Source organism: Poecilia mexicana, unplaced genomic scaffold (genome assembly GCF_051168715.1).
Source record: "Poecilia mexicana isolate PSO_F unplaced genomic scaffold, ASM5116871v1 scaffold_12, whole genome shotgun sequence".
Classification (NCBI taxonomy): domain Eukaryota; kingdom Metazoa; phylum Chordata; class Actinopteri; order Cyprinodontiformes; family Poeciliidae; genus Poecilia; species Poecilia mexicana.
In genome coordinates this window covers 10973459-10994447 of record NW_028263381.1, presented here as the reverse complement: position 1 = coordinate 10994447, position 20989 = coordinate 10973459, and the positions used below count along the sequence as shown (strand labels likewise).

Genomic DNA, 20989 nt, shown 5'->3' with positions numbered 1-20989 from the left:
TATTTAAAGAAAAATACATTACTTTTTTTTTTTTAATCAAAGACAAACTAAATCTATGAGTTTGATTTTACAGCAAAGTCAGTCTCAAAATTTTCACTCCATAGTCTGTTCATTAAATTATTATATATTTATCTCATGTTGCATATGATAAGAAAGTAATAGGTTCTCTTACTCTTCAAACTACCAGCATTTCTGTTCAAACATGTATGTGTTTTAGCTTAGTTTGGCATCTAAGCTTAAACACATCTACTTTAGTAGATGCCAAACAATCTATTTTATTATATGTGCAGTTAAAGACAGTAGTACGATGGCAAAAAACCAGTAGTATTTCAGGGAATGACAAATTATCTTTGGAAGTTCTTAAGGATTCCATTAAGAAAGCCAAATGATAAAATTGGAGCATCTGTGTGTTTAATACAAAGTTGAATTTAGTAATATCATTCAATTTTAATTTCATTGCATACTCAATAAAAAACATTCAGTTTGCAGAGAAAAAATAAGACCAAATAAGACAAACTCACAAAAACAAACAAAAAAAGTTGATTTTCACACCATGGAAATCTCCTCAAAAACGTTTTAAACTCATCATCATCCATTCAAGATATCTGTTTCCTTGAATGGCTATCTTGAATGGATGTGGTAACTTTTTCTACCACACCTTTCCTTCCACTTAACTTTCAGTTAACATGATTAAATACACTTATCTCTCAATGACCCCAAGGGTACCATTGACTGCATTCGTGACATCTGTAAAGTTAGCAGTCTTCCCATGTGTAAAGCATAAAATGCATAAAATAACTTCCCTGCATTAAAAGTCTTTTTTTTATTGGTCTAATGTTTAGTTGAAAATTTTTAATAAGCCATAATCAACATTAACAAAATAAACACTTAAGCATAAGTATATCTGTCTGCGTGTAATGAATCTGTCTAATATATAAGTTTCACTTTTTGAGTTGATTTACTGAAAAAAAATAGCTGAAATTCTAATTCATTCGTCTTTGTAAAAATGTATTAGCTTCAGGGAGTTTGTGCTGTTAAACAGAGGTTGCAGTAGTGCTTGAGTTACTTAAAAGGTGTTTTCATTAAGTGTTTTATTATTTCATCAAGCATGAAGTTTTAATTTTGATCGTAAATATTGTTTTTTCTAATAATTCAAGTTGGGTGTTTGTGTAACGATTAAAATTGACCAGCAGGTGGCAGCCGCTGAACTCACTTCGTTTACGTACGCCGATGTTAGCAGAGTCAATCCAGCCTACACTGTGTTCTTCATTCTCAGGCCGGGTAGGACCCCAGCAACAACTCTACGGTCGGTTCAACCTATGAAGATTGAGCTTTACAATCGCAACCCATCCTCCGAATAGACAACGTTTTGTGGAACTATATCACTGTCACTGAGCAGAAGACATTCTTAAATTGTTTAATCCGGTGAGTCATAAATGCGGAGCTGTGTCAGATTGTCTGCCTCGTATTTTTCTCGGCTGCTCAGTTTTATGGTTGCTTTGTTCTGGGCAGCAGCCATTTTTAATCGCCTTGTCCTACATTCCCCGTCGCCGTCTGCAGCCCGTTCAAAAAGCCCAGCAAAGGTTGAAAATTATTACTTGGATACAAGGGCTTCACAGCGATTAAAACAAAAAAACTCCACATTAAATTATATGTTCTTGAACTGAAATGCACTGTCAAATTCTGGCCTGTATGGGGTTGGATTTGCAGCAGTACGCTGGAAGTTTAACGGGATTGTCGTTTCGCTAGTTTTCCTCCAACAAGCTTCGACTGTCGAAGGCAGTTAGCCGAAGCAAAATTTCTGTTCTTTTCGTCTTTATAAAAATAAATACAAAAAAAAAAACATAGTTGCAGTAAAATTGATGGATCTGCAATAACAGCTAAAGTTACAAGGGACACTCGCTAGCATTTGATGTTTACATAGCGTTTCTGATTTAGCCGTCAAAATAGCATATCCAAGGTTAGCGGTTACACATTTAAATATTCTAATCGATTTTAAGTGTCATACTTAGATATCATACTAGCTTGTCTGTTAAGGTTATAATTCAACATAATATTGTCCTTTGAAAAATAATTGTTCGGGTTTTTTCCAGCTAAGTGTTTGTTGTCAGATTTCAATGCTAGCATTAGCATTAGTACTAGCTTTCAGCTAAACAACTGACAAGTCGATACGAATTGCTTAAGTGGAGTTATTATGATTAATTATGCCATACTATATTCTGGTATGTGCTTACGTGATTTTTAAATGTGAAATCTATATATTTTTTTTAGATCTAAAGCATTAGCTATGAAGTTTCTAACTTACAAAAACGAAGCAGCTGCTAGCTTGAAATTTGGTATTTGTAGATATTTTTTGTAAAATAAAATTTACAAAATTACTTGGGAGAAATAACCGCCATTTATCCATTTTAAATATACATTTTAAATTCCTTGTGAATGGATGTATTTCGTTTTAAGTCCCAGTGAAACGCCTATGGGGAGTCTCGTCTCGGGTGGCCTCCAACACGTTATTGACTAATTCTCGGATTAAATGCCATCGTGTCCCGTTATGTTTACAGCTGGATAAGGAATATTTTAGTCTCCTATAAAGGGCCAGTCTGTTGGCGGATTGCTACCTGTGTTTATATTAGCATTTGATATTTTCACAAATCTCTCATTTTTTTCTGGTGCATTTCATGATGCAATGCATATAGTTTATGTTCCCGAGTTTTATTGTAGATGAAAGTAAATACTAGTTGCTGAAAGGTATCAGGATTCTTGCTTTGCTCACACCACATATTGAAATTGTACATTGATTAATAGTTTGTATTTTTCTATTAAAAGTAAAGATATGTCCTTATAGTGAATAGTCTGTATGTCTCTGCTCTTCTAGACAGATCAAGTTTTTAATATATGATGAATCTGCTTTTGATAAGTGTGACGTCTGTGAATCTGTATGGTTTGGTCTGATTGGAAGTCAGTGTTTGCTATTTCTTTCTTTTATAGTTCATTTAAACATGTTGCAATGACTTTTGTGACGCATATTCCTTAGGTCTCTAGATATTTTATTTCAAAGCAATGTTTTGATACTTTGGTATGCCAAATAGATATTTCTGTGTTCAGGGAAATGTTCAGGACAGTCTTATCTCTCTGGATGATAAAAAAAAGTTAAATTGAGCAGTTGAAAATTAATACTGAGTGTGGCTGTTTCAAAATGTGCATTTTGTTAATTCTGCAAAAAAATAAAATAAAATAAATCAACAAATTTAAAAACTACACAAAACAATTATTTTTGCCCAATAATTTTCAGGGGAAAAGACGTGTTTACAATTGGTGTGATAAATCCTATCCTTGTTCTCAGGGCATATCTACTATTTGGCTGTATTCCAAAAAAGTAAAAGCTGATGTGGTTCCAAATACATGACAAATCGTTGATTTTGAGGCACTGAACTAAGAGGAACGCTTGTGCTGCAGTCAGTTGCAGCACATCTTGTTTGTCGTGTTCAAAGCTGCACATTATCAGGAGAACGTGCTTTTGATGCTATTGTGGAAAAATATATTGATTAAAATTTAGCCAGATTTTCTGACTCTTTCCATTCTTTTCCATCACTGCGATTTCTCCAACCTTTTTGGAAACATTTTTAAATATGTCAGCCACTAAATCTGGTGTGGGTGTAACAAAGGCATTCAACTGGCCAAATTCACTGTTGGCATGCAAAGTTTGAATGCATGACATTTAAAATACTGAATCCACTTCGTCCTGTTTGATTGCAATGACGCAGAGAGAATTGCGATTTGGCATGCTATGGAGCTGTAGACAGACATCACTTATGTCTGTGTTCTTTCAATACCTGCAATTTACACTGATCCAGTAATAATATTTAAAACAGGCTGAGTTTTATTTTATTTTATTTTATTTTTTTTACAGAAGGTAGAAGTAAATTTTTGGTATGATTTCCTTGTTTATTTTGATTCAAAACAGTCCTGAACAGTGAGATCATTGCAATAATTTGAATAATGAACTGAACTCCGTTTGATAATTAGGATTAATCGGAATGCCAGTGTGATTGAAGTTGAATTGAAATGAAATGTTTGTAAAGAGCCTTGAGAAAAAGTTTGTTGTGAATTGGTGCTATACAACTAAACTGAATTGAATTAAAACTACATTAAGTTTAACGTCATGACATTGTGTTTGTTTTTAATGTCTGTAACCCAAGGTTAATGTTCTGCTGCTAATCAGGGCAGCACAATATTAGAAAACCATGCAATCTTGATAATATTTCGATAATATCAGATCAGTTGCGATAAATTAATATTTTCTTCTTTCCCCTCCTTATTATCGGACCCTCCATCTCTCTGTGAGCTTTAGCATTTTGGTTATTGTGTCCACTGTTAGCATTCTCTACCATGAGATTTATTTTATTTTATCAGGAAAATCCAAATGAAATTAAAAATCTCTTTTGTACAAGATGGCTGTCCAGCTGTCTAAATGTTACTTCAGCATGTAATATGAATATTTATAACGCTACGACATATTAGCCAACAAATATTGCACTCCAACCGTCCTTTGGGGGAATTAATATCGTACATACTGATATTGTGATGTCGATATATTGAGCAGCCTTACTTCCAGTTCAGTTGTCCTGCTCCATTTTTGTATTGTGTTGTTTTGGGGTTCTGTTCTGATACTGCTAAAGTCTGGGATCTTGAGTTGGTAACACAGGTACTGCTATTTGTAATGCTATTAAGTGGCTTTGTGTATTTCTGAAGTGTCTGTACAGAAACTCTGCGTCATTATTTTTGTTATGGGATTCAAGGGATGCACTCTTACCTACTTAGACGTTGTGTTTTTTACACTGTGTGCTTCTTCTACTTTTTCAAAATGGCCTCAATCGGACACCAACTATGTGTGATGGCCTGGCGAATACAAGCTGGAGTCAAAGGTCGTGTTCACACTGCAGACTGAAATGACCCAATTCCTATTTTTTATTTATTTATTTATTGATGTAATGCGACCTGTATCTGATCTTTTCATGGCAGTCTGAACAACACAGGTCGGATTTATTTCAAATGCGGCCCAGGCCACTTGGATGTCCGATGCGTGTCCTTTTCAAATGCGACCTAACGTCCAGGTGGCATTCATCCGACCTGAACGTCACCGATACTCGACAAACATGACTATACTGCGTCCTGACACGCGCGAGTGGGGAGAAAAACAACAACAACAACAACAATGATAGATTATAATGAGGATTAAGTAGTTAATATGCTTGCTCTGGTCGGACAACAACTTCAAATGTGTAAACTGTGCTCCACCTTTAGCATCCAGGTTTACTTTAAAATCTGACTTTTAAATAAACGCTTCTCTGCTAAAAAGGAAATTATCAAAATTTCTTTATATAATGGACACTGTTTCTCTCTGCAGAATCAGAAGGCACTGGGAAGAGGCGCAAAGAAAAATTTTCATACTCGATGACATTACATCGAAATGTCCGATCGTTTGGGGCAATTAACCAAGTCCAAGGATGGGAAAAGCAAGTATTCCTCACTCAGCCTATTTGACAAGTACAAGGGAAAATCAATAGAATCTCAGAAAAATACAGGTGGGTTTGTGTGAATGCTTTTTTTTTTTTTTTTTCCCTCAGAGCAGCTTATATTTCTTAATCTGTTCCCGCTCTGTCTCCCAGTAGTTACGCGACATGGCTTGCAGAGTCTTGGCAAAGTGGCAACAGCCCGGCGTATGCCCCCACCCGCTCACCTGCCTAGTCTAAAGTCTGAAAACAAAGGAAACGATCCCAACGTGATTATAGTGCCCAAAGACGGTACAGGATGGGCGAACAAGCAGGAACAAACCGATCAAAAGAGGTACTTGAGGAAAAAGTTACCAGCATCTCAAATCGCCATGTGTCAAGCAAATCATAAGCAGTTGTTTTATTTCTGATGGTTTCAATAATGGATGTAAGCGGCTTTCTGATTTGTAATTTGACAACAGAATTTTACAATTTCCAAATTTCTAATATTTAGGTACATGCATTTATTGAAACAGATTAATACTTCCTAACAACGACTGTAGTTCCTTAAAAAGAAAAATCTGAATAGACGAGTGTTGAATTTTACCCGGGTTACTTTGTAACTGGGCCCAGTACATCAGTCCAAAGACTTTTGACTCTTTCTGTCTGTTCTGTCACCTTGAATTTTAACACTGTGCTTTTCCATTTTTGCCTTTTAGTTCCAGTGCATCTACGCCACTGCTGCCGGAGTCGCAGCCGCAGCTGGCTTTACAGAAATCTGTCTCCAATCTTCAGAAGTCCTCACCAGTAGCCAACCAGGAGGTGCGTGTGTACCTATGGCTGATTATCTTTCTTTTAAACTGATACCAACTGCTTTAGCTTCTACCTTGTTTTTTTTTTTCTTTTTTCTTTTACACGGTTTGATTCTCTGAGTTCATTTGTACTTAGGAACTTTGACATTTTGAGTCCAATATCAGACAAATCAATTGGAATATCTTCATTAACCGTAATTTCAACAATCCTCCTTGTAAAATCCCTGTTAAATTTAGCCATAATGTCATTTTCAAGCTCCTAGTTCTTGGAAAAATTAGATGCAGTATAGAGGAAGTTGATGTTTAGACTCAAGGATGTTCGTCCTTTGCCTCCAAAGTCAACAGAACCTGGGCTAAAAGCTTCTTTTCATTCTTTTTCACAGAACACAAACACAGGTGGACCAAAGCAATGGGCCCAGCTAAACGGAAAGGCAGTAGAGCAAGATGGTGAGCAGTAATTTTACTTGGTCATATGTGCAAATTAAAGTGACGTGGCATGACGAACAATCTGTAGTTGATTTATGCCACATTTCCTATTAAACGGTCCTCCACGAAATCTATAAAGCTGAGTTGTGCTAACACATGTTTTTTGGAATAACTTCAGGTTCAAGGGCCTTAAACCGACTTCAGCCCTTCTCTCACGAGGAATTTCCCACCCTGAAGGCAGCTGGAGAACAGGACAGAGTTGGCAAGGAAAGAAGCGGCTTCGATCCGTCGTATGGGCCCGGACCAAGCCTCCGCCCTCAGAGTAGGTTTAGCTCTTACTTACAAACCTTAAACAAGCTCATGCATTAAGGGAAGCAGTGCTTTGGGTTACCATTTTCAAAACTTGGGACATTTTTGCCTGTGGACCCTCTAAGGTCAGCATTTAAAACTCCAAATGGGCTCATAAAGCCCAAGATGGAGTTTATGAGCCCATATAATTCTGCTAAAGTTCTCTTTAGCAGAATTATATAACTTATTAGAAAAAATCAAGGGTTTAGATCGAGCCAAGAAGACCCTAAAGAAAAAAGATATGTATATATATATATCTTGGTAAGCAAGGACATCTCTCCTAAAATGGCATCACTTAAACAAAAAATGTTAGACCTACAGAAAGAAAAGATCTTGATCACACTATTATGTCAACTTGATGTATAGAAGCTTCTTTCTGAAGACGGCTTCTACATGAAGACTCAAAAGCTTAATGTAGAAGCTCATGAGTCTAATGAGGGATCCAAGGAGGTTTTAAAATAAGTTTGAACTCCACTTTCCATCACTTGGAAAGTAGAGAACATTCATTTACCATCATTCCCATGTCTGACAGTTATAAACAAACTACGAGATTCTAAAATAAGTTTCCAAAAATCCTAAAAATGTTTCCATGAGACCTACAGCAGGATTTTTTTACATCCAAATGCTAATTATAAAGGAGGTTGGGTGTAATAATTTGTAATAAAATGCAGATCTGTTGTGTTTTTTATCTTCTGGGTAATTTTTTTTGTTAACCTGTAAATAAATGACAACTTTTTCCACAAATAAAAGGCTAGCCATCGATATGTGAACATTTCAGAAATAATTTGAATATTTAATTTTGTCAGATGACTGTATGTAACAAGATTATCCTAAAGAGTCACATCAGAAACATCATGTTGTTTTTGACTTTGAGGGTGAAGCGCGACTACCTAAACACCTCTCTGGTTTTTGTCTTGCTTTGAAGATGTGACGAGTTGGAGGGAAGGTGGCGGCAGGAACCTTCAGCCCTCCTCCCTGACCCTCAGCCTACCAGCAGATCCTGAGGGTAAGACCACTGCCCTGGGTGAGACTGGCTCTCCGCCGGCCTCATCGCACCCTTCCTCTGCCACCGGCACCACCTCTGCTACCGCGGCGACCGCTCCGTCACCGAGCCTCGAACCCAAGGAGCCCTCCCTCAGACCCGCCCAGCCAGTCCGCAGACCAGCCGTCCCCACTGCCCTCCAGTATCAGCTTCATCACACTTCAACCGCCGTCTACCACGACATGCTGCCTGCATTTGTAAGTACTTATTTTATTTTTTTTTGTCCTTGACTCTCTGGGCCTTCATGGACAGACTCGCCGAGTTCTTGGTTTACAGCTGATGCAATATATTCCATTTGACATTTTCAGATGTGCGCTAAAGAGACGCGTGAAACGCCAACCGCTGACAATGTTACTACCACCGCCGCAACCACAGCACGATTTGACAGCAAACCCACTTTTAGACCAAGCTATGCCAAACCTGAACTTGTCAAGTAAGTACAGTATGTAAACTGTAAAGGTTATTTCTTTCAACTAGATGAGCTGTTGTTCATTACATTTTTATTCATTTTTTTCCAATCTGTGATTACAGCGGCGACTTAAGAAGAGAGAACCGCTTTGTCCGTGCTCCAACTCGTCTTTCTTCTCAGCCCATCCGCAGGCCCAGCGACAGACCAGCACGTCCAGCCATCATTAACCCAGAGGACCTGAAGGATCTGGATGACCTCGACAACGACTGTGAGGACGGATGGGCCGGTCAGTATTTCTTCTGCTAAGATAATGCTGTTGTTTATTCTATTATTTGAGGTGTAATTATCCTCTCTGTGAAATAGATTCTTTGTTTATCATTTACAATGTGTTGTATCCTAAAAACCACTCGTTGCTGTTATCCTGAATTAAGAGCAATCATCTGGACAAAACTAAAAGTGGATACACTGCATAAAATTATTCTCTCTTTTATTGTATCTGCTTGACATTAATTCAGACCAGTCTTTTCCTGTTTTAGGTCATTTTATTTTAGGATTTACCCAGAAATATGTTTTGTAGTCTTAATAGACACGAAGTAGGAAATGCCTAATCTGATTTAATGTTGAATTGTGAAAAAGTAAATAAAATAAAACAATCTGTTTAACATTCCTCTTATTTACTGTGATTGCTACAACTACCTTTAAATATAAAATGTTAATTTGTTCTGTAGTCTGAGACCTCCTCAGTTCAGACTGCATTGTGAACACACATCATCACATGCAACTTTTGTTAAGCTTTCATTTTGATGCTGTTTAGCTTTTAACTAATTCCTCTTCCTGTTTGAATTATTGTTAAACTTGTAGTGAACTTGATAGCCACATTAAGATAAAATATAGTGAAGGGACTGTTTAATACTCTGAATTATGTGATGTTGCCTTGTACGTTGTAAATGCATTATGTTATTGGTTTAAACAACAGTCGGCAGTTTTGTGAATTTTCTTTCTTTCTTTACTTTGTTTTTGTTTTTTTGTAGCCATTAGTTTAGACGCTCTTGTTTTAAATAAATAATTTATACTTAATATAAATTTAAATCATTGACGTATCATGAATTATCTGACATTGTTGCTTTTTTCCCCCCTGGTTTTACTTTTCCCTTCAGGTCTTCATGAAGAAGTCGACTACAGCGAGAAGCTCAAGTTCAGCGACGATGAAGAAGATCACTCTTGTAGTGATAAAAATAAAATGTGGTATGAGCTCTTGCTCCGTTGCTCAGCGTTGCTCTGATGTACAGCCACAACCTCATTCAGAAGTTTTTGGTTCAACTTTTGTATCTTAGGGCTGAGTGGGAGAGAGAGAAAGAGAACCAGCGAGACTGCCAGTCCTCTCTTAGTTCAGGAGAAGCGCCTTACTCTCAGGAGGGCGCAGATGACAATTATTCTTCCCAACATCATCACCATGAGTCCCATAGGAAACCCATCAGCAGATATCTCTCTACTGACAGTCAGGTAACTACTGACAATACAGCATTCCCCCTACTTTGATGTAACTCTTTTGAGATTCATTCTGTGTGATCTTATTTTTTAAAAAAAAGTTTCTATTATTAGTTCCTTTCTAATGACTGAATAATGGAGCACTATAAAGCTTAAGGAAAAAGTAAAATATTAGCTATAATTGTGAAATAAGAGATGTTTGGTTAGTTGCTGGGTACAGTAATTTAAAAAAGGCAGAATTAAAAAGAACGTTTATCACTTAGTCATAGCCAGTTTTGTATACACTTAAGAAATTTGTCAAATGTGGAAAATTCAAACAAGGAAGCCACGAATTATCTGCTTTCAACTGTGTTTTTGCCCTGCAGAAAAACCACAGCGAACCGCCAACTGACTCAGACGATCACCAGCGGTCTCAGAGTCAAGCACCAGCCAGGGCAAAATACGTGTCCCCCGAAGTATCCGAGGCTGTCGAGAGAGCCCGGAGGCGGCGAGAGGAGGAGGAGAGGCGTGCTCGGGAAGAGCGACTAGCTGCCTGTGCTGAGAAACTCAAAAAGTTAGATGAGAAGTTTGGAAAGTCTGAAAGACCTGCGTCAAAGGCGGAAGATATTCCGAAGGAGGCCGAGGGGAAAGAAGCCCCACTTTCTCCTAATCCGGAACACAGTAAAGGCCATAATGAAAACTGGCAGTATAGCACAAAAGGTGAAACAAACAAACAAAAAAAATCCAAATAGAAGGAAAATAAATCATGAAAGGTTACCAGGTGTTGAGGATTGTCTTTTTGTCATTTGATAATCTGCAGAAGGAAGTGAGTGTCTGCCGGTCAACTCCTTTGGCCATAGCTATCGTGAAGAGCACCATCGTAGCAGTGATGATGATGGCCCGGAACCTTCCTCCCCTTCAGACGACTACAGTGGACGCCAAGCCTCCAAACCAGTTCCACCCCGCTTTCAAAAGCAACTACAGCACCACCAGCAGCAGGTCCGAACCAGGTTTATCTCCATTGAATAATAAAATGTTTCCTTTTTAAGAAGAGATTTTTTATTTTTTTTTTCTGAGTCTTACTTTGGCAGAGAATTCATCAGACTTTGAAAAGCTTTTAGTGCTTGGAACAACATTTCTCAACTTTTTGTATGTTCTGCACACTCTGTAGGAACAAGTCCCCAAAATGCAACATTGGCAGCAGTCCAGTCATCCTTCAAGCTCAAGTCACAGCCAGCGGGGCTATTATCCCCAGCATGTGCTCGGGTTTGATCCCCGCTGGATGATGATGCCACCTTTCATGGATCCACGCATGACACAAGGCCGCTCTCCGGTGGACTACTACCCCGGTTCGATTCAGTCTTCAGGTAAACAAATAAAGTGGTTTAAAAATCTATGTTATGTGATGGATTAGCAATGTTGTAAAATTAGCTATTGAACTCTGAACTTTAGAAGAGCCTCACAAGCAGTCGAAGCTGACCTCATGGATAGATTGCAACTGTACTAAAAATGCATTTTTAAACTTTTTTCATTACTGTATTAGGAATGGTAAAACCCACTGTGCATCAAGACCACCTGAACAGTCCTAGCTCTGATGAGGGATGCCATTCTAACCTACACCAAGAGAGACGGGCTCCGTCTACTGAGCCTTACCCAGTTTGGAATCAAGATGGCTACCCTCTACGCAGCTTCACTCCACCCTATCAGAGACAGCATGATACTTCTGATAGTGACCTGTCAGGGGAAAGGTTAGTTGATGTGTTTTAAAAAATATAAAATAAAATCCTTTAAATCGTAAAATGCTTAAATTAATATGTGAGGACCGTGCAATTTCCAGAAAACTGTCAAGGTAGAAATAACTGGTCGTCTATGTTTAATCGGGGTTAAAAATAAATAGAAAGTTTGAAAAGACTGCTACACAGTTTTGAAATGGATTAGATTTAAGTATTTTCAGGTTATAGAACTATTAAAAAGCAAAATACTATATATACTATTATCACGGTGAGAACCTTGTTTCTAATTAAAAAGAAAAAAGTGATTATTGATTTTGCTTGCTTTTGTCTCCCCTTTTTTTTTATAGAGGTCATATTGCCCCTTCACAGCGGGACTCTTTTGAAGATGGGACCAATCAGAGCTTGACGCATAATAGTGACGATCATCCCCATAATGCTTACTATAGCCGAGACCCCGATAAAGAACGCAAACACCATGACACCGGCCTTCTCACCACCGCTCAAAACCTCTGCCCGAAGAGTGAAGGCACAAAGCAGGACCCAAGAGACAAACACCTGAAAGATACTCTTGACTCCTACGACACCTTAGACGGGTCCAAGGACAACTGGAAAAGAGATGGAGGAGGCCTGAGTTCCCCAAGCCAGTGGCCCGAAGCTAGTTCTAGCAATAGTGTCAACCAGACATCTGAGACTAGTGGCCGGACATTGATTCGTAGAACCGGGCCCATCAAGAAGCCGGTCCTCAAGGCGCTCAAATTGGAAGACAAGGAAAATGAAAAGCCTAAGCCTGAACCCGAAGAGAAGCCTGTCCCCTATCGTCTGGAGAAGGAAGTTCTCACTAATGTTTATGATTTGAAGAAAGATAACCAGCCTGCCAGTAACAGGCGTCCAGCATCACCTGTCGTTGAGAAGCAGCCTGAGGAGAGGCTGCGGCAGTCACCGGCTCTTAGCAAAACGGACCGGCCTCTTAGCACCCACAGTGATGACTTCCCCAAGGAAACCCACCTGGGCAGTGGCAGGAGCCAGTTACTTAGAGAGGGCCAGGAAAATAACCGAGATCCTCAAGCCCCCCGGCGCAATAACTGGATATTCATCGATGAAGAACAAGCGTTTAGTTCAGTCAGAGGAGGAGGAGGAGGAGGAGGAGGAGGAGGAGGAGGAGGAGGAGGAGGAGGAGGAGGAGGAGGAGGAGGAGGAGGAGGAGGTAGAGGTCGCAGTCGAGGCTTCAGGGAATTTAGCTCCAGAGGTGGAACCCGTGGTGGCCGAGGTGGGGATAACCTCAGAGGAGCGTATAACAACAGCAGCGGTGGCGCTCCGAGACCTGTTAGAGGTCGAGGACCACCCAGAGACCTCTTGAAGGTTGACGAGTTCCAGAGAGGCAAACCTCGCAGACGAAACGTCAGTGAGACTTTGAGCGAAGCATCAGAGTACGAAGAACTTCCCAAGAGGCGGCGCCAGAAGGAAGCGGAAAACAGAGAAGGTTACACGGAGTCCGGCGAGGTTCGTAAGGCCGATAGAGACTCTTGGAGGTCCAACAAGGTGTACACCGATGACCAGACAGCCTCAGATAACAGAGAAAAGGCAAGGATGAGGGGCTTCGGAGGTCGCGTTCTGCCCCCCAGGCTGAATACAACCAACAGTTACAATCGAACCTTTGGAGGGTCGAGGGACGTGTCTTCCTGGAGGGGCCGGGGACCCCAGTTCAACAGCAACAGTAGCTCGATGCAAGAGAACGGTTACGCACCTGGAGCTGAGGTCGCTTATTCCCGCAGACCTCCAGTGGACCGCGATGCTCTCAAGTACGCTCCAAAATTTTCAGGCTCTTTCACAGAAAATGGTGGCGAGGACCGTGAAGGAGAATACTACTTTGAGAACGACAACCCCGACAGACAGATGTTGAGACGGCGGCGTCCCCCGCGTCAAGACAAGCCTCCCCGTTTCCGACGCTTACGACAAGAGCGGGAACCCGGTTCGAATCAGTGGACGAGTGATGAGTACGTCAACGGGGACTTTGCGAATCCCTGGCCCACTCGCTCCAAAGGCAACGGAGATGACCACTGGCCCGGTGGTCACTTCTCAGGACGCTCCAGCCAGCACGGTCAGACTGAAGAATGGGAGACGGGATCAGACAACAGCGACTTTGGTGACTGGAGAGGGAAGCAAGGTGGCAGCGGGAATCTAGCTGTGCAGGGCCACGTTGACATTCCCTCAGACTCTGGTCACAGTGAACCCGGCTCTGGTGAGAAGAGGGAGCTTTCAAAGAGAAGCTTCTCTAGTCAGAGGCCGCTGGTGGAGCGACAGAACAGAAAAGGAGAGCCTTCCCTGCTAGAGGCAAGCAAGATGGTACGGACACCTGAAAATCCCTCCACATCCTCGTCTAACAGGAGTGACAGTTGGCAGAACGGAGGGACGTCTTGCAAGAGGTGAGGCGAATTCTAGTTGAGCCATCTTTTGTTTGGGTTTATGTAATGCTTTTACATTTTTGATTGTCACTGGCATCAGTTAAAATACTTCTTTATTGCCTCTGTTTATACATCAGCAGGAGCCCGGATGAGACCGGTCCACTCTATAGCTTAGAACCCCCGACAGAGGACAGGGAGCCCAATGAGCTTACAGGGAAGAAATTAGACAAAGAAATGAAACCTGGATCGGTCAAGACTGACATTGTTGAACCGCTCTCGCAATACGAACTCAGCAGCTACCCCAGTGAGTTTTTTGTTTTCTTTTTTGTCTTATGTTGATTGAACTAAAGCAACGCTCGTTAAAGCTGTGCTTCAGGTCAGATCCATGGTCCGCTTGTGCTTTGTTTCTTACATACAGAAAGCATAGGTGTTAATGAACAGAAGTAGCTTCTTGTCCTCGGATAACTTTGCATTGACTGCCAACCTCTTTTCTTTTAATAGTTGATGCAGATGCAGTGGGACAAAACGTGGACCCAGACGGATACCAGGATGCCTTGTCAAAAAAGCAACGACGCCCTCAGGAGGATGAGAGGCGGAGAAAAGAGCAGGGACCTTCTGTAAGTTAAACAAATGCTAAGAAAAATGGTTGGAGACAATACATTACAGTTTTTTTTTTTTTTTAAGAGAAAATGGTCACTGGTTAATCAATATTTTAGTGAATTAGGCTACAATGTAGGATATTTTCCACAACCCAACTGTAAAGCCCACTCATGCATATTTTACTGCTCACCCTAACAGGCTTCTGCTGGAAAGGAAAAGTCTATTAGGCTTTTTCATAATAACCTCAAGAATTGTTTTTTGCATTTTAGCCTCTGAAAAATAGTCTGGCTTATTTGTGCCTACAATAGAGGTCTGTGAACAGTCAAACAAACAGAATAAATTAGTTTGGCTACAATAGTTATTATGCTGAAATTTAGTATATTGTCTAGCTTAAAACAATTTCCTGTTTCTTTTTTTTTTTTTTTGTTAGGTGCAGGTCAAGAACAGAACGCCCTCTTCCAAGATACCGCCGCGCTTCGTCAAAAAGCAGGGAAGCATGAGCCTCGAGCAAACGGAGGAAGCAATTTCTTCACCGAACAATCTAGGAACAGAAATCTGGGAGACCAACAGTTCAGGTAACATTTATTTGTTTTGTTTGCCGTTATAATGACATTCATATTTTCGTTTGATCGACAAATATTATGTTGAACGAGGAGACAAAAACAATGTCAGAATGTGACTGCGTTTCGTGTCCTTCACCAATCATTTCCTGTGTTCCCGTTTCTTTTGTAGCTCTCTCTGTGCAGTCTTCAGGGGGAGACTCATGGACTAAACAGGTGTCTTACACTGGGAGTGAGCCCAACTCTGAGGTAGCGTGCATGCAACTCTGTGTTTTGAATACAGTTATTAGTATGTAAATTAGTTGTTTCTGGTGTTTGTGGCTGATTGTCAACTAATAGATCGCTGTTAGGATAAATCTCACTTGAAGAAATGTAAACGTAACGTCCCGTCCTCCACCAGGATTCCGACGCTGGTCCAGAACAGAGTAAAGAACAGCACAAACCAGGGCCCATCGGGAACGAGCGCTCCCTGAAGAACCGCAAGGGCTCAGAAGGTGTGGACAGACTGGAAGGTGGCCCGATAACGCCAGTCAACGGCGTGGACCTCCATGTGGACAGTGTGCTTCCCGTGCCTCCAATCGAGTTCGGTGTCAGTGCCAAAGACTCTGATTTCAGCCTGCCGCCTGGCTCCAGCCCAGTACCCGTCTCCAATCCCGTTAACAAGCTTCAGGATACGCTTAGCACTGATGTGAGTAACGTGACAGATTACATGTCAAAGAGTGAGAAATTCAGGAAAAATAAAATGTGCAACTGTGATTGGTGTGTTTTTATGAAGGTGCAAATAAACTAAATCTAAACTTTTCCAAAACAGACATCTCTAAATCAGAGCATCCCAATGCTGCGTTCCAACCACCTGCAGCCTGGCATCAGCCTCAATACCATCTTCCCCACTGCTGACCTCACTCTCAAGGTATCCGAGTTTGATTTGTGTAAAGACAAAGCAGCGTGTATATTTTGGTGGGATGAAACTCATCGGAATAATTGTGACGAATCCATTATTGAAACAACCACTTTTTTTAAATGATTAACTGGAGTATACACGCTCAAAAAAGCTCTTTTCTGCAGGAACAACATACTCAGAGCAATAATTTTCTACCAATGTTGGCAGTATTTCTGCTACTAATGATCAAATGTACGCTGAAGGAATGCTGTGTTGTTCCATTTTAGGCAATAAAATATGTATTTTCTTATTTTAAAAAAGGGATCATTTGTTTATTTGGGTCTTTTAATTTTTTTCTAATATTGTATAGGACAATCTGAAGTGGTTAAATAAAAAAAAAAAATCTGCAGAATGTGACAATTTATCCGATTAATCAGCATAATAATACATATAGAGTACTTATTACGTGTGAAATTCCACTTCGCTTCTTTTCTCCGCAGATGGAGTCGGCACGTAAAGCCTGGGAGAATTCGCAGTCTCTTCCGGAGCAGGGCTCCCCCGGTGGTAGTGCCTCAGGCGCTCAGCCTCCCTGCAGTGCTGGGTCATCCACCGGAGTCAGCTACAGCTCTTTTGGGGTTTCCATGCCTCCAATGCCGGTTGCCTCAGTGGCACCTTCCATGTCCATGCAAGGTATGATTTTTCTAAGCTTAATTATCCCCCAGTGGCTCAGTCAGAACTGAACTCAGAACGGTTTGCTTCCTAACCTTAATGTAGGTAATCCCATTCCTCCGTTGTACATGGACGGTCATGTGTTTCCGAGTCAGCCACGCCTCGTTCCTCCCACCATGACCCAGCAGCAGACCTATCCACAGGTAAAAAAAAAAATGTATAAAAAACAAACCCACACACACACACACCTGTGTGTCAACATGCTGCTGTAATGTTGCACTTTCTCACCCATTCAGGCGGCAGCAGCTCAGCAGATTCCCATCTCTTTGCACACATCTCTTCAGGCTCAGGCTCAGCTGGGGCTTCGTGGAGGTCTGCCTGTCTCTCAGTCACAGGAGATGTTTAACTCCATCCCCCCCTTCAGGTATTGGAAGCTGAAGCGTTTCATTCATTCATCATAAACCTTCTCTCTGGGTTTATGATGCGAGTTCACAGTCCAGTTTGATGACGGTCCATCTTCCTTCCTCGGTTCAGGTCCCAGGTTTACATGCACCCCAACCTGTCGCAGCCCAACCCCATGGTGCTGTCTGGTGGGGCCCCCCTCAAGGGTCCTTACTCTGCTTTTCCTGGCATGCAGCCGTCAGACATGGTGAAATCCCAGTCGGGCTCACACTACCAGCCTATGAACGGCAACCAGCAGCTTGTTTACGACGGCCAGATGAACCAGGGGCCTGGTATGGGTTCCTCACAACTGATGGACTCCCAACTCATCCAGGTGAACTCGGTTTGGTAACACCTCAGCAAACAGATATACTTTTGATGAGTTTAAGATTTCGACGTAACCTTCATTTGTATTCGCCTACTTTTATTCTGATACTTTTAACAAGTTGCCTTCAGATCTTTAGGTAGTAAAGATTGTCCACCTATGTTTTATTTAATCTCCGTATAATTAGAGGTTGTTATGTACCAACAATTTTGGATCTTTACTTAGAAATAAAAAAAAAATACATATCAAATTTTCCTTCCATTTTGTTATTATGCGCTACTTGTGTCGGACAAAATGCATTGCGTTTTGTGATTGTAAGCTGAAAACATGTACGAGGTGCTGCAGCGTTACTTTAAACGGCATTGCTTTGTTGTTAATGAAGCGGCCCGTTGTTTTATGTCACCAGGTGACGATGCCCCTTCCTGGCTCGCAGCTGCGTTACGGCTCAGCTCAGCAGCACCTCATCCTTCCCCAGTCCATCCAGTTGCAACAGGGACAGAACCTGTCGGTGGGAGGCCCGCGCCGGATGCTGCCGCCAGGCTCCCAGGCCGCAGTCATGGCAGGAAGCAGAGAGGCGAGTCTTTCTTGATTCTTGTTTTGCGTCCTTCCGTTCTTTTTTCTTTTTTTTTTTTTTAAATGGCCTTTTGATCGTTTTTTTTATTGTTGTGTCGTTTTCATCAGGGCTCACAGATGGAAATGAAAGGATTCCAGTTCTCTGAGAAGCCCAATCATTCCCCAGGTTTATCTGGAGGTTCCTACAGGTGATTAGAAGTTTTTATTATTATTATTATTGTATTGTGATAAAAGTAAGAATGCATCATAAATTGCATCATATTGCTCTTAATAAGCGTCTGTCCTTGTCAGGCCTGGATCTGCGAGCCCCAGTGGAAAGCCTTCCGGGCCTGTTGGTCCTCTGCCTACGCTTTTTACTCAACAGGTGTGTATTTTATTTATTTATTTACTCATGTTATTGTTTAGATGCTTTTGTGTCCATATCATACTTTTTTTTTAAACTTCGGCAGTCCCAAAGGTTATTTTTTTGTATTTAAAATAAAAGAAAGTATATGCAGATTGGATGCATCTGATCATGGAGTGTGCAATTCTCTAATGAAATGGTAAATATATGCTTTTTATTTCCCACCACCAATCTATTTTTTCCCCCTGCCCTCATTCTTTCATAATTACCAGGTGTCGCCTGCTCAAGGCAGCATGGTCATGCACATGCGGCCCCCCACCACCGGCCCTTTCCCCAGTCCCATTCAGAGACCTGTCATGCAGGTCAACAAGCCTGTCATCATCCGCTCCCCCCCTTACCCTAACCGCGACCCCTCCCATTCCAACCCCCTTTCAGTCCCTGAGCCCACAGTCAAGGGGCCAGAGGATGGCATGAAGGTGAGCCACCCACTATAAATATAGGTAATTTATTTTAATTCATTTTCTTTTTCCTCTATTCTCAATGCTTTTTGTGTTTTTCTTCTGAAATAATGACCAGTTTTTTTAGTAGCATGGTATAATTTTCTTGTGTTCGTATTAATACTAGTGACTTGTCTCAGTTATTAATGATTGTGCTAAATTTTTAACTGTCTTTCTCCCTTTGTTTGAAACAATTTTTAATTTTAATTAAATGCTACTAGCTGATAATTTCTAAAAAAAAAAAAGTAATCTGACGTAAGGAATGCTTGTGCATGGTCAAGATTTGATGAGATGTCGTAGTTTTGTGTCTAAACTGTGTTTTTTTTTTGTTCCTGCTTTTGATTAAACCTCCTTGATTCACTTTAGGTTTGCGGTGAAGGATTTCTGAACAGTTCATTTGTTGTCATGTTAGTTGTGATTGACTAAACGAAATCCTAGATTTATTTCGTCGGTGGAGAAGCACTGATGTTTTTCGAGCTCCTGGCTTTTAACATTTCTGTGCTATTTCTGTTATGCAATGCTGGTGTTGGATAGCTCTTGATTTCCTTTTGGGAAATTTAAATAACATTCAGGGTGTTTTTTTATGCTTCCAACATCTGTATGAATTGACCATTTAATGTGTTAATAATTAAATTAATGACAAAATCATCCACTTTGGATAATTAAGTCAGATAAACGACATCAGTTATCTTTTACTTCATATATTTTTGGACACCTTTAAATATGGACTCTCACCATTTCACAAAAAAAATTATATTTTTGTCTACAGGATCATTCCATATTGAACATAAGCTCTGTCCAAGTCAGTTTGAACTCCAGATGTGTTCAATTATACATTCACTTAACATATCTTTACATTTAAGAGACATTGTGCTATTGACTATTAATTATATTAGTAGCAGAGGTTACATCACTGTGATTTTTATTGTTTTTTTGTTTGTTTGTTTTTTTCTTGTTTAGAGCAAAGCATTGCGAGAAGTGCACAAAGCGGTGGGGGAGGGCAAATCACCACCAGGGGGCATGACCAGCAAACTCCAAGAGCCCTTGCCCTCCACTGGTCAAGCCAAACCAGCACGCACTGGAGCCATTAAACCCCAGACTGTCAAAGTAGAAGAGGGCAAGGCATAACAATGGACCTTGAAGATCCTCACCGCCGCCAAGCCTGCCAACTCAAAGATCCTCGACGAAACGTGCGAGCCTTTGAAACACCGTCATTATCCCACGGCTCCGAAGCATAGGGGGGGGGGGGGGTAAACAAGCAGTTACAATTGATTAACCATGGACTTCCAGAACTGGACACTATTATTTCACACCAATTATAGAGATATATATATATATAAATATGAATATATATTATACATACACACAGACCATCTTTTAAGCTGATCTCTCCCAAGGTCCACTTTAACTTATTATTAGACCCTTTTAAGGAGAGATTGGTTTGGGGCAAACAAAAAAAAAATATATATACTTGTTTTGTGTTTTTTCTTGGTAAGTGTGGAAAAAGAAAGACGGCCAACTCAGATGGTTCACTTTTCATGCTGTTTTGCCAAACTGTATTTGCTTCCTGTATATGAACTGTAGCCCTCCAGAACAGACCGGACACTTGATAACATAACCTACTGTAAGAAGCAAAGTCTGTTACTTCCTATTTAACAACTTTGAAATGCAGTGGGGCACTTTTTTTTTTTCTTTTTTTTTTTTTTGTCATTTCCTTTCAGAGTTTGCTAGTAAATAAAGGTTACCTTCATGACCACCCGTTCAAGCCACCTGTGAAAGACTTGTTTTATTAATTCATTATTTGAAAAAAGAAAGAAAAAGATTTCCTTGCATGTCAACATTGTGCATCATCCCAGAATTGCGTCTATGGAGGTACATAACAAACCCCATAAAGCTGCCGGAACTGCTTAGGTTAGTAGAAAGAAACCCTTTTTTTTCATAAAACTGTTCTTTGGTTTCTTTTACATTCTGTT

The 20989-nt window shown here is 40.6% G+C and overlaps 1 protein-coding gene across 4 annotated transcripts; it reads left to right on the top strand.

Moving 5' to 3' along the window:
* The first annotated feature begins 1233 nt into the window (after window positions 1–1233).
* On the top strand, window positions 1234–20781 carry prrc2b (proline-rich coiled-coil 2B). Of its 4 annotated transcripts, none has more exons than XM_014999801.2 (31): window positions 1234–1425; window positions 5405–5582; window positions 5667–5844; window positions 6209–6311; window positions 6685–6748; window positions 6906–7049; window positions 8001–8314; window positions 8426–8550; window positions 8649–8812; window positions 9684–9771; window positions 9861–10029; window positions 10380–10713; window positions 10814–10992; window positions 11165–11360; window positions 11537–11741; window positions 12074–14149; window positions 14269–14432; window positions 14630–14745; window positions 15159–15303; window positions 15461–15537; window positions 15689–15976; window positions 16100–16198; window positions 16669–16858; window positions 16943–17040; window positions 17134–17261; window positions 17372–17612; window positions 18010–18177; window positions 18285–18364; window positions 18468–18540; window positions 18792–18995; window positions 19977–20781. In XM_014999801.2, the coding sequence occupies exons 2-31, from the start codon at window positions 5468–5470 to the stop codon at window positions 20142–20144; spliced, it is 6693 nt and encodes a 2230-aa protein (XP_014855287.2). In that variant the 5' UTR covers window positions 1234–1425; window positions 5405–5467; the 3' UTR covers window positions 20145–20781. The 4 variants fall into 4 exon arrangements, with proteins under 4 accessions (XP_014855287.2, XP_014855286.2, XP_014855285.2 ...); XM_014999800.2 differs by having other exon boundaries at window positions 1235–1425; window positions 5670–5844; window positions 14266–14432; XM_014999799.2 differs by having other exon boundaries at window positions 1235–1425; window positions 14266–14432.
* Window positions 20782–20989: the final 208 nt, after the last annotated feature.

Coding starts and splice junctions, on each gene's coding strand:
- prrc2b (XM_014999799.2), top strand. CDS start 5,468: ATGTCCGATCGTTTGGGGCAATTAACCAAGTCCAAGGATGGGAAAAGC. Junction 10,030..10,379: donor ATCTCTCTACTGACAGTCAG/GTAACTACTGAC, acceptor TTTGCCCTGCAG/AAAAACCACAGCGAACCGCC. Junction 14,150..14,265: donor GGAGGGACGTCTTGCAAGAG/GTGAGGCGAATT, acceptor TTTATACATCAG/CAGGAGCCCGGATGAGACCG.